Below are 13,342 nucleotides of genomic sequence, written 5' to 3' on the forward strand. Positions count from 1 at the left end.
CCGGCCCCGCGTGGGCCCGGGGGTGTGGAGGACCTGGCCTCGGCCAGGAGTCGGGCGACGGGAGGCCAGAGCGCGAGCTCGAGGCCGCCCTTTCGAGTTCAGGCTTTGCGCCTTCTGAGGACTCGGTTGAGGGGGAAAATGGCTTGTCAGCGTTTCAGCCACTTGGGACCTGTGCCAGACCCTTTGCGCTTCGCTTCTCCAAGTCATCGTCCAGCGAAGCGTGCTCATGAGCGGGTCCCCTAGATCCCAGGGCAAATAAGGGGGTGCCTGGATACATACTGAGGGGCCGTGGTCTTGTCCCCCAGGGAGCCTCCTCCCAGGCGCTTCAGCTGTGGGGCGCTGCACTAACTGCTATGAAGGTTGATTTGCTCGTTTAAGTAGCGTAAGTTGGCACAAGTGTGGGAGGCTGAGATTTTGGTAAGTGGCGGCGGGGTCTCCACATTCCAGTCAGCTCTCATTGCCCTCGTTATCTGGAACTGGCCGTTGCCACACCAAGAGTGGACTGGGCCCGGGATGGACGGGCTTTCGTTTTTCATCATGGCCTTTTAAAAGTGTCATTTATTGTGACCAAGTGCATCTCTTCCGGCATTTAAGTGGCACCCCATCCCCGGTATAGATAGTGGTGCCCATTTTACATATGAAAATGCAGGGCAAGTAACTTGCCCAAGGAGATCTGAGAACGAAGAGCCAGGGATGAGAAAATCCAGCTCTCGCTACCTCCAAAGCCCAGAATACTGGATATACTTTCTAAGGGACGCTTTAAAATAGATACTCCCGAGTATCAAATTGGGAGATAGGGAGAAACGTGTTTTTAAAATAAAAGGATTTATATACCATGTCATTTTTTTAAGGAAAACATTTAGTTTCACAATGTTTGGGGACCTGTTTGAAGAGGATTATTCCAGTGTGTCAAGTAATCAGTGTGGAAAAGGGAAGATATTAAAGGCCAAAGCTTTGGAGCCACCTGCTCCTAGAGAATTCACCAATTTAAGTGGAATCAGAAATCAGGGTGGAACCTGTTACCTCAATTCCCTTCTGCAGACTCTCCATTTCACACCTGAATTCAGAGGTATGCTATGTTACATCCATTGGATCAGTAATAATACCCTCACCTTTGCAGGCAATTAATTATGCAGATGGATCTGAAAGGTATATGCCACAATATGAGTTGATTACTGTGTTAATGTAAGACACCAACTGGTAATTCTCCCTGCAAGGAAACCTGAGACATCATCTTAAATAGATTCTGTGTGATTACAGTCATGTTTAGTAATAAAACCAGAAACAAAGGCAGTGTCCTTCTGATTCCTAGAAATCAAAGTGCAACATAAAGACAGTTTTGTCCTGAGCACCCGCCTTAATTATTGTTACACTATTTGTAATCTTTGAGTTTTCAGATTTCTCCAAACTAATAAACACTCAAGCTAGACTCACCCAAAACAATTATATCATGCCTTTTGGAGCAAGGAGGTCTGTAATTACTAGCTTCAGTCCTGACCACCTCGCTCCGAAACACCAAAGATGGTAGAGAAGGAATTATATGTAAGAAACAGAAACCCATTCAAGTGAGCTCACTTAAAAAGGGATTCCCCAGAAACCACCCACAGTATGCTGCCTGACCTCACTGGACCTTTGATTTCTGGCCCCAGTCTCTACGTTTCTGCCCCATTCCCATCTCTGCAAGCGAAGACCAGGGTCCTACTCTGCTCCCTTGATTTCACGTTGCCCTTTGCCTGCCCATTACCTGCTGGGGGCCCCAGTGCAAAGCCATGTGTAGCTGTCCACAGTGTCCCATGCTCCGAGGACAGACACCTGTATCCAGCAGTCCGGCCCATAGCAAGATCAAGTCTGTTCCACCACTACCACATTTATCCAGTCTTCATTTTCTGTTGCTTCTACACTTAGAAATATTAAAAAATCTCCCACTGGAGATTTCAGTAATACTGTTTTCCCCTTCCCAAGGCCATTCTAATGGATTGGACTGTGAAATTAAGAGCAGTGTCTTTTGTCCTTGGCTCCATCCTTCCATGAAATTATCTTCTGGATGTGCTCTGTAATTTCACTACTAGAAGTTTTCTGTTCTAATAAGCAGATTTCCAGGGAGGGCTAAAACTCTTTTAAATTTTAACTCAGCTGCAGTCAAAGGCAGGTCTAAGTAGAAACATAGCTTTCACGAGACTGAAGAAGGTAGTTGTGTGGGACAGTAGGGCTGAGGCCCCTTGCAGCTTCCTTTCTAACAAAGGGGATGCTGGCCAGCCATGTGGGTGGACTCTTAGTGGACTGTCCACCCCTCGTGAACTGTGGCGTGATTGCTGATGAAGGAGACTATCACTTAGAAAGATTAAGCACTGTCTGGGAGTTAGGAGGACAATTCTGAAGCTTTTTAGACTAAAACTTTAAGGAGTGGGATTCGATCAAGCTCTCAGTTCAGCATGTAGCTGAGCATGATGGGAAATGATTGCGGAAGTCCAGGCCGTTGCACTCCATCGTTAGGTCTGTAGTTCGTGCCTTCCCATTCTGCCAGGAGTTCAGGAGGTAACTTTCCTGACAGTAGGGCAGCAGTGGTTTTCCTGGGGACGCAGCATGTCCCTTCTCTGCCTGGAGCCTATCAAAGGTTCCTCGCAGGAGTTTCCAACTAGGTGTGAAAATAGACTTCCCAAAAGATCCAGGTATGCCCCCTGTGGTAGTACTGCATTATTAATAATTCTGGAAACGGGCACTGGGTTGCTAACTTATTTTTTTAGGTAAGATCACTATCATCTGTTGTACCTTCCACACAGAAAAGAGATTTTCATGGTACAAAAAGGAAAGGCGCGGTGTCCCTCAGAGAAGGGTGGCTGGAGCCTCACAGGTGTAAGTGAACCCAGCAGCACTGTCACATAACGGTGCACCTTCGTATCCCTCCTGTTGCTTTTGGGGCCCTCTGCCTGGGCATTAGGATGCCATCAGAGTTCTGATGTCATTGCTTTTAATTTTAGGTGTGTTAATTTTTTTTTTGTAGCTCCTCTTCATAACGTTGGCATGCTGCTTTGTAGACTCACTGGTTAAAATGTTACCAGAGGGTAAAAATGTGTATAATAAAAATGCCATAATCATCTTTCTCAATCTGTAATTTTTTTTTTAAAGATTTATTTATTTGTGCATACAGAGCTGGGGTACAGGCCAGAGGCTCAGGGGCAGTGAGAGGCTTCACCAGAGACAGAGCAGGGAACAGAATAGGCAGATAGACAAAGTACACTGCTGAGGGGAGCAGCGGGCGGGTCAGGAGAGGTCTGCCGCGCCATGTGGTCACCTCCGGGGCAGGCGGGGATCGAACTCATGTGGAAGCGGCTTTAGATTCTCAGTGCAGTGCTTTAACCCGCTGTGCCACCAGGGAGGGCCTCAATCTGTAATTTTACTTACTGATGGTGTTTGCTTCCTAAAAACAAGTTTTCTAAAATGAAATAATGTTATTCATACTCTGATTCTACTCCTTTTTTAGAAGCCTTATTTTCTCTTGGTCCGGAAGAGCTTGGTTCTTTAGAGGATAAGGATAAACCCGATGCAAAGGTATGTAATCTGTGGTGTATAGATTTTTTTTTTTTGGATTATCGAGGGAATATTTCTTAAGGGAGGGATTGTGTTCATTATTTCTAGAAATCGATGATTTTTATTAGTTTATTTTCAGAAAGTGAGTTGGCCAGTACCCTTCTGGTAATGGAATTTCCTTTCCAAGAAAGAATTACTTTTCCAAATACAATGCCACTGCTGCTTTCTAGACGTGCCTGACTCTTCAATGTGCTCATACTTTCTTCTGATCAAAGAGCTATTTACAAATTGCCCACACTGGCCTACCAGAAAAAAATCCATTTTTACTTGCAGCAACAATAAAGGGTAGAGGCCAATATCCTTTCAATTTGGTATTTTGGCAACAAGTTGGTTAATTTTAAGTGCAGATCTAGTGAGGTTCCTTCCCTGCACAAACGTCGGTTAGCAGTTTATAACTCTCAAACTAAATCTGGGCTTCTTAATCGGAGGCTCCTGTGATCAGCCCAGGGCTTCTCAGATCGCCTTTGTGACAACGGCCTATTTTTTACATATTTTTAAAAAATCCTAATCTGTTGCAGATCATATTCTTGTAAGACATGAAGAAACCATTGTGGCAACATTAGGTTGCTGAAGCACCCTAAAGGCTGATTGTCACTGTAGATGCTCCAGCCCAGACTGCAGGCCAGTCACTAGCAACTTTGTCAGTCTGTCCAGTCCAGTCCAGTCCAGTGTTCACACCAAATGAGGCAGCAGTGTTGTGGGAGGAAGCACACAGGGTCCAGCCAGCTATGGGGGGAGTCCAGACACCCTAGAGTGAGGTACTATCACCCGAAAATTCCTCATAGAGTGTTTGTAGTGAAGATATTTTATAGAAGGAAGATCTGTTAGAGATGTGCATTAGTATCTGTAATTAATTGGGTAATTTTTAAGGCCTGTTTGGGTTTTAATATTGATCTGGACTATATTAAGGTAGAAAACTCCAGATAGCTAAAACTTTTTGTACTGAATTGAAATTTTCAAAGAAAAATAAGTCTTTATTTGCCCTGTATGTCAGTTTATTATAACTAGTTTATAAGAAGATAAACATATAAAGATTTATCACGTAATATATAAGCATTTTCCCGAGCACACTAGAATACAGTTCTTTTGAAGAGATGCAACACTTGAAAGACTTCATCTAGAAACACATTTGTTCCTCAGGTTCGGATCATCCCTTTACAGTTACAGAGGCTCTTTGCTCAGCTTCTGCTCCTGGACCAGGAGGCTGCATCCACGGCAGACCTCACAGACAGCTTTGGCTGGACCAGCAATGAGGTATGTATGAAGGTCGGCTTTTCCAGGAAGTACCCAGGGAGGTGTAAACACTGGTGTAATGAAGTTAATTTGACTTTTGAAATTTTGTTATCAGCGCTCAAGATAGTGTTTAGATGTTAACTAAATAATTATATGCCAGAAATTTTTATTTTAAACACGATATACGCAAGCATAAATTTCTGTGATTTGGGGTTGGGGAGAGGGTTGTGGACTCAGGGACATGTATCAGAACTGATTTTACGGTCTCTACCCAGAGAACCTTTCTACATTCGAGCGGAGAGTATTACATAAGAATTGCTTATCCTCTATTGAACTGCTAATCGGCTGAAAAACCTTTGCAGCAATAAGTTTTTGCTGTCACGAGGGGCTCTGTGCTTGAATTAAACTGTACTGTTGAATCAGTGAAACAACAAAACATTTCTTGGCAGGTCTTTCGAGCCTCGTCCCCTGCCTTCCTCCTGGCTCTTCATTTCCTTTCTGTGTCCCGATTTGAGAACTTTCATCTTTCTGTTTGCGTTCCTGGAGGGACCTCCACTGTCTCCACACACTAAACGCTTGACAGTAGCACATACCATGAGCTGCAGCCATGCAGACAAACAGACCAGGTCTGTGGGATAGATGTCCTATCATGAGACAGGCGTAGGGGACTGTCACAGTGTCAGAGAGTGATCAGAATGATGTTATGTTGCTTCCAACTATAAATGCTACACAGCAGGCTAACGGTGGGCCCCTTAGCTATACACTGCAGGTGGCTAAGGAGCGCCCTGGGCGGTGGCAGGAAAACAGGTAGCAGCGCCTCCCCCTCGTGGGCCCCGTCGTTGCTGGTGTCAGGCAGCTGCTGGGAGCCCATTTCTTTCTCTTGCTTTGTTTTAAAAGCAAGTACTTCATTAAGGTAATGCTCACTTGCCATAAAATTCTCTCTTTTTTTTTTTTTTTTTTAAGATTTCATTTATTCATACAGAACTGGGGTACATACAGGCCAGAGGTGCGGAGGGTGAGAGGATTCACCAGAGACAGAGCAGGGAGCAGAGCAGGCAGATCGATGAAGTCCACTGCTGAGGGGAGCAGCGGGCGGGTCAGGAGAGGTCTGCCACGCCATGTGGTCACCTCTGGGGCAGGCGGGGATCGAACTCATGCGGAAGTGGCTTAAGCTTCTTAGTTCTGTGCTTTAACCCGCTGCGCCACCAGGGAGGGCCAAAATTCTCTTTTAAAGGGTAGAATTCTGGGCTTATTTGAGTTTTTTGATTGTTTGTTTTTAGTATTTTCACAGAGCTGTACAACCATCACTATATATAATCATCACCCCACAGAGAAACCCCATTCCAGTCAGCATTCTCTCCTCTATCCATTTCCTCAATTCCTTATATTTTTCTAATAGCACTTTTCAGATCTGTTCATAAGTCTGAAGCCCAACATTACAGTGAAAAATTACCCGGTTTTGTAGGAACTGAGGCAACATGACGTGCAGGAACTGAATCGAATCCTCTTCAGTGCTTTGGAAACTTCGTTAGTCGGGACCTCTGGCCACGACCTCATCAATCGTCTGTATCACGGAACCATCGTTAACCAGATTGTTTGTAAAGAATGTCAGAATGTCAGTGAAAAGCAGGTGACTATCCGGGAGTATGTATCGTGAGTTAAAACGCGTGTAACTAAATCTCAGCCTGCCCACGTGAGGGTTGAAGTACTCACTACTAGAAATAGTTTTTCAGCTTTGTGTCTTTTACTCTAGCTACACGTAAGTCATCAGCTTATTAATTTCCATGTGATCTGCAGGAAGCAAATGAAACATAACTTTAATCTTAGTACTAAATTAGAAAATAGATTTGGTGGATATTTACAGAGAGGTGTTCCTGAGGAAAGCCAGTATCACAGTTGGTGGTTGAAATAAAGAAAGTTAATTAGGAAAATAAAAAAAGCAGAGATTACTCAGGAATATTAAATTGACAAACACCTATAATTAAAGACTGGATTTGGTTTAGCTCTACCCTTTGAAAAGTTCATTTGTGTGTGCTTGCTTATGTTTATTGTATATGTATAGATAGAGCTATTATAATCCCATTTTAACCAATGTAACCTTTAGCTCTTGGTCATAACTCAGACTGCCCATTTAATGTGACTGCAAATTAGATACTGGAGAATTTGCTTGTGTAAATATAATTCTGTTTGTTCTACAGATCTTACACTGCAAATGGCTTCATTACTAAGTAGCCATGCTGCTTAACACATACTGCCTTCTGGCAAAAGCCATAGAAAAGTTCTGCACTTTACTGTATGAGTGAAAAATTTAATGCTGTTTTCTGAATGTTGTTCTAACTGCTCTTTGGAATATATCAATATTGTATTTTTTATGAGAGCGTTGGGGATAAAACCACTTGTTGGCCCTATTGCTCACGCCCTTGGAAGGTTGGGCCGTCCTAGTTTGGAATATGACTGTGTGGTGTGTGTGTGTTGTATGTACGGCTGTGTCATTGGCGTGTCTGTAATATTTCACAAAGTGATTTTATTTATTTTTGCATAGAAGAACTGGGGTGTGGGCCAGAGGTGCAGGAGGGGTGGTGAGTGGGGAGCAGCAGGTGAGACAGGAGAGGTGTGCCACACCCTGTAGGTCACTCCCTGGTTGGGACGGATCTCAGGTCGTTGTTGCAGTAGTAGTGCGAAGCCTTAACTGAGGCCACCAGAGAGGCCCCCATGAGGTGATTTTAAAATATCATGAAAGTGCATTAACTTTTCACGCATATATGATACATTTCATGTATCACTTTTATTATGTTCTAATTAGTATTGTATTTACGATCCTTATCCTTTCATCTGTTGCTCTCTCTCACACACACACACACACATACATAGAACTATAAAGATGATTTAAACTTGTCAATTTATGTTTATTACTAAAAATGTGATAATTCAAATATATTTATAGTGGAACTGCAAGCTGTCACTTTGTGAATGTCAACCCTGACTCAAAATAATTTTTTTCTTGTAACTGCTTCAGTATACCTTAAACCAACCTCACCAGCAGCAGCAGCGGCAGTGGCGGCATTTAGATTGGGCAGTCCAGTCCTGCCCTTGCCCCTCTAGTCTAGAGACTAACTCAGTACTCATAAATCGTGCACAGGCACGCCTCTCAATCCAGATATGTGTGCTACTGTATAATATAACTGTGAGTTAAATTACAGTTTGGTTTAGAAAGGATAATTTAATGTTACAAATTTCACAATATCAGATGTGTGTTCTGTGTTTTGGGAAAGGTACATCTGACCACTCGCAGTGTTTGGGTGAGTTGATGATGTGTTTGTGAACCTCCGTGAAATTGCTTCCTCAATGTTGTCTTCATGTGTATTTCAGGAAGACTTCTTAGATCTAACAGTAGCGGTCAAAAATGTATCCGGGTTAGAAGATGCTCTCTGGAACATGTATGTAGAAGAGGAGCTCTTTGACTCTGACAACTTGTACCACTGTGGGAATTGTGCCAGGCTGGTTAAGGCAGCAAAGGTAAAGAGACACCCTCTCTGAGGGTGCCCACTTAGCCGAGCAACAGGTGAAGTCAGCTTGGATAAAGAGGTCTGGGGTCTGCATGCAGGGACTAGTAAATGCCAGGGCGTGAGGAAGGCGTTTACGCTGTGTATTTTAACTTTTATAAGTAGAGCATTCTTCAACTTTCAACCCAGCAATTCTGTTAACTTCTTTTTGTCCTCAGAAAAATTTACATGTAGCCCAGTGTTTCTTAAGTGTACCTCTTTGATGCCCTCCCCGTATCCCTGCTTTTTGCAAATGACCCTCAGGAAAAAACTTCATTTCTGCCAGCCCAGAAGCTTGTCGAGCTCCTCCGTCACCTGCTACTGTGAAGTCAGACGGTGCTCTTCATTTTCTGAAAAGGCAGCTATTGCACAGAATTGATAAGCACCCTCCTCAGGCAGCAGACCTAATTGCACTTTCCTCCTCTCCCAGAGGGAATACTGGATTGCTAATTAATGGCCTGACAGAGTGCTTGTGGTTTTCTTTCTATACAGCAAATCAAAATAGGGGATGACCAAGATTCAAGCAACTGATAACCTCTGTAGTGCACTGTCGGCCTGTGCTGTCCTCATGCAGCCTTGACAGCAGCCCCTGTGCCGCAAGCCAGGGAGACAGCCAGGCTCAGTGAGGGCAGCGGGCAGCGGGCTCGGGGAGAAACAAGCTCAGTCCAGTCAGCGGTTCTGCACATTGACTTGATACCCCAGGGGCGTCTTTGCAGTTGACCTGTGATGACTGTTGGCTGTTCTGTGACAGCACTGTGCCTAGAGCTGACAACTGTTGGATTTTTCAACACATCAAATGAGGATTGATACTGGTTTGGGTCCTGGAGATTATAAGTGGAAATGTACTAAAAGGCGGTGAACCCCATGCCTGTGGCTCTCACAATAGGGTTTAAAACCACAGCACGTTTTACATAGTTTAACATACATTTTATTTCCCTTTGGCAAACTCAGATGTATTATTTGCTTAGGCCATATTTTGCCTTTAATGTTACAGCTCCAGTCAGTGAGTATAAATTGACTTTGAGACCAGAAAAGTTATGAAGATACTGATACGTCCTCAATTTTGGGTTGAACTTAATTTGCACATTAGTAAAGCATGAGCCTTTTGCTAGACAGCAACAGTTTTTTTGTGCATTTTTAAAATATTTTTGATTTATCTTTATTTTTATTTTAATTTTTTTTTTTAAGATTTATTTATTTATGCATACAGAACTGGGGTACAGGCCAGAGGCTCAGGGGTGGTGTGAGAGGCTTCACCAGAGACAGAGTGGGAAGCAGAACAGGCAGATTGAGAGGCTTTGCCAGAGACAGAGTGGGGAGCAGAACAGGCAGATCGACGAAGTACACTGCTGAGGGGAGCAGCGGGCGGGTCAGGAGAGGTCTGCCATGCCCTGTGGTCACCTCCAGGGCAGGCGGGAATTGAACTCATGCGGAAGCGGCTTTAGATTCTCAGTGGTGTGCTTTAACCCGCTGCGCCACCAGGGAGGGCCCTTATCTTTATTTTAATGGAAATTTATCTTGATATTTTAAAAATGCCTTCTATTCTAATTACATTGAATTTATTGTATTCTTAGTTTAGACTTGGTTGTGCTACCTAAATTAATGCAGACTTTCTTGTTCTGAGCAGACTTTTTCAGTCACATTAGAGTTGAGTTACAATCTTTTTAGATGTGTTTTTTTAATCCATTCTCTTTGTAGATTGTTATTTGAAATTTGTTAGGGATGTTAGAATTAGTGACTGGGGATTATTTTATTTGAGGGGGAGGGTTGTTTTGCTCCCTCCCCCACGTGCCCTACGTTCACATCTTAAGAAATGTGTTCTTTTATGTAACTTTTTAAAATTTTTCAATTTTTTGGGAAAAGCTGACGGCTTTCGTAAAAATCTCCTTAATTTAGTATTTTTGTTTTAGAGCGAGGAATCAAAGCAAAAATACCTTCTTGTCTACTTTTAAGAAACATAAATGTGAAACCCAATGACTGGATCGCAACAGTCTGGGCAGTTAGAGCTCTTTGAAAATTCAGAAGATTATGGATCTTCTCCCCAGGAAATTCTTATACCCATCGATTCTTGTGTAACCCTAGCAGCCAGATCCCCTGAGACTGGTCCCTAGGACTGTGTCTGTGAGGGGGAGACTGACGAGGGGGGCGCCAGGAGCGCGGCGCTGCCAGTGGGCACACTGCCTGCAACACTGCGCAGGCGGCCGAGGTTGTGGCCCTCAACCTGAAAAACAGAGTCGGGTTGTGAGTTTTTAGTTGTGAGCACAAGCGTGTGAAGTCCCCTCTGGTCCCATAAAATAGATGTACTTCTGTGAAGAGTTGTGTTGAATTCTTGGTGGTGAGTATGTTTAAGGGTAGATTTCTCTTAAAACTGAACAAAGGTTGTCGTTCACATCTTAAGAAATGTGTTCTTTTATGTAACTTTTTAAAATTTTTCAATTTTTTTCTTTTAACAGTCGGCCAAATTACGTAAGCTGCCTCCCTTTCTTACTATCTCATTATTAAGATTCAATTTTGATTTTGTGAAGTGTGAACGATACAAGGAGACCAGCTGTTATACCTTCCCTCTCCAGATCAATCTCAAGCCTTTTTGTGAACAGGTTCGAACTATTTTCTGGTGAAATTGCTTCTTTTCCCTTCTCAAACTTGAACCTTTTGTTGACTTAATTTTTACTTCACTCCTCACAGAATCTTTCTGTCTTGGCATTATAATGTTTCGAGTCAGGTTCTTTCTGTTGTGGTGGGGTATCCCATGCCTTTCAGGGTGTTAAGCAGCACCCACCTACTTAAGATGACAGGGCACCTGCCCTCTCCCCATGCAGTGGTACAGGAGAATGTCTTCAGACCTTGTGAGAGGTCTGTGTTTCTTAGGGTGGAGAAGTGGGCAGAACTGCCCTGGCAGAGAACTGCTGGTTTGTTACAGGTCTTTTAAATTTCCAAAGTATGGATTTCTCCACAGTTCTTTTTACTAAATTCTCCCAGAAAAGTCTTTGAAAGAAAATTTAAGAACAAAGTTAGAATTTGAGCCTGCATTAGGAAAAACTACTACGAGTTGCACTTTGCTGGACGCAGTTTGTGTTAGGTGCAATAATGAGTCTACATGTAGAACGTGAACAGGCAGTTGGAGCTTCACTAGTCTAGAATTTGTAATCCTCAAGGCATGGGACACCAAAGATGTGAAGCAAATTACTCAGTCAACCTCCTTTATATGCCATTTGAAGGTGTTTTCTCTGTAATTGCTGTGTGTGCTGAGAGCAGAGTACTGACTGCTTCATTTCTTACAGATCAGTCTTACACAGTGGTTGAGAACAACATTGACTAGCTAGGTGCTGACTTTCTGTGTCAAAGGCCTTGTTTCAGTGCTCAGACGCAGATGGCCTTCCTCTGCTCAAGCTTAATTACTGAGATTCTCAGTCAGTCTTACTGCTTTAATCGCCACATGCCATTCCAGGGTTGTGTTGGCCCTGAGCCTGTGACTGGCACACACATAGTAAACCGTTAATTTACTTGACACCCCTCCCATTTTCTGCCTGAAACAGTTTTGTCCTTGTATAAAAAGTAGTTTGTCACATGACTTTCACATACTCTGAAATAACAAAACTAAAAGAAAACACTGAGCCCTTCTCTAGGGAAGTGACATTAATTTTACGTTTTCATTTCTGTAGTAATGCAAAAAGGTTGTCTCTTTGAATCTTGGTGTACATTTCTCTTTTGCTTGAGCCAGACATTTAAAAAAAAAATGCCACTTACTTTAAAAGTACAGTCTTTGATCTAGTAAGTTCCTCCAGTAATTAGTAACCCCTCAACATCTCTTAACCTAAAAGAGATTATTTTTTTGAATGGTGCCAGTATAGCTAGGAGTTCACCTATTGGGTGGGTGAACTAGTCATAAAGCCCAGTAACGATAGAACTAATAAAGGTAGAGTCAGTAGATCGAGAGAACTTTTTAATCCTATCAGCTGCCCTGAACCGAAGCCAGTTTTCATAACTTTGTAACTGCTAAGCCCCGGCTCCATGTGCAGGACCCAAGCGCCAGGAGGTGGTGGTGAAGTTGACTCTGACTTGGAGGCACCTAACCGCCCCGCTGGGTGCAGACAGTCCGTTTACAAAGCCGATGCGCAGGCGACACAGGGTTGGTTTCTTTCGCTTGCAACTGCTGACAGGCTCACCGATGGGCCGTGCCTCGTTGGCACGTGCTTACAGATCTCAGACACGGTTCATGAAAGTGACCTGTTGTTTGGATATTATGTTTCCCTGTGGGGTGCAAGAGTGTATTAGCTCAATGATAGATGATTTTCAATATAAAATTAAGAATTATAAAATTTAAGGCCAATAAGAGAATTTATCCTAATTTACTCTTAACCATAAACAATGATATTTCATCCTGCTTTCAGTAGTTGAAATTCCTTTTCCCTTTTTACGTTTTCCTATTTTACGTAAACTGCACCGATGTTTGCCTTCTTTCTTTGCAGGGTGAGTTGGATGACGTGGACTACATGTATGACCTCTTCTCAGTCATCATCCACAGGGGCGGCTGCTACGGCGGCCACTACCACGTGTATATCAGAGACGTCGACCACCTGGGGAACTGGCAGCTTCGGGTGAGTGGAGAACTGGGCTTCGCCGTATCCTTGCAGCTTCCTTCCCTAGTCCTGTTATTTGTAGGAGGCTCATATTTTGCTATTTGTGCATTTACTTTGTGGAAAACATTTGTATGTACTGAAAGTGAGCATACATACAAGTTTCAAATTGTTATTTCTAGATAATTTTACACAGGGAATTGCGAACGTAATACAAACTGTCTGTGTCCTCCACCTTGATTCTCCAGTTAGCATTTGCAGTCATGCAAGCACGCCGCGCAAGTGTGGTGCGTGCGCGTCACCTCGCGTGGTTAACAGTGAACCATTTGACCTTCGAAATTAAGTTGAAGACATCGGACCCCTTACACTCAGCAGCGTGGGTGTTTATCTTCCGAGAATTCA

General features: G+C 43.3%; 1 protein-coding gene across 3 annotated transcripts in view; it reads left to right on the forward strand.

Moving 5' to 3' along the window:
* Positions 1 to 857: 857 nt before the first annotated feature.
* The window catches only part of USP40 (ubiquitin specific peptidase 40), a 56,169-nt gene continuing 43,684 nt past the window's right edge, over positions 858 to 13,342 (forward strand). For all 3 annotated transcript variants that reach the window (XR_001145667.1, XM_012727925.1, XM_012727934.1), the window contains exons 1-7: positions 858 to 1,069; positions 3,482 to 3,549; positions 4,729 to 4,842; positions 6,287 to 6,451; positions 8,191 to 8,337; positions 10,817 to 10,960; positions 12,833 to 12,961. Coding sequence is in view for 2 of the 3 variants with exons in the window: in XM_012727925.1 (XP_012583379.1) it covers positions 871 to 1,069; positions 3,482 to 3,549; positions 4,729 to 4,842; positions 6,287 to 6,451; positions 8,191 to 8,337; positions 10,817 to 10,960; positions 12,833 to 12,961 (966 nt within the window). In the remaining variant the exon portion in view is untranslated. The remainder of the gene's footprint in view (positions 1,070 to 3,481; positions 3,550 to 4,728; positions 4,843 to 6,286; positions 6,452 to 8,190; positions 8,338 to 10,816; positions 10,961 to 12,832; positions 12,962 to 13,342) is intronic.

Source organism: Condylura cristata, unplaced genomic scaffold (genome assembly GCF_000260355.1).
Source record: "Condylura cristata isolate star-nosed mole 26May11 unplaced genomic scaffold, ConCri1.0 scaffold00002, whole genome shotgun sequence".
Classification (NCBI taxonomy): domain Eukaryota; kingdom Metazoa; phylum Chordata; class Mammalia; order Eulipotyphla; family Talpidae; genus Condylura; species Condylura cristata.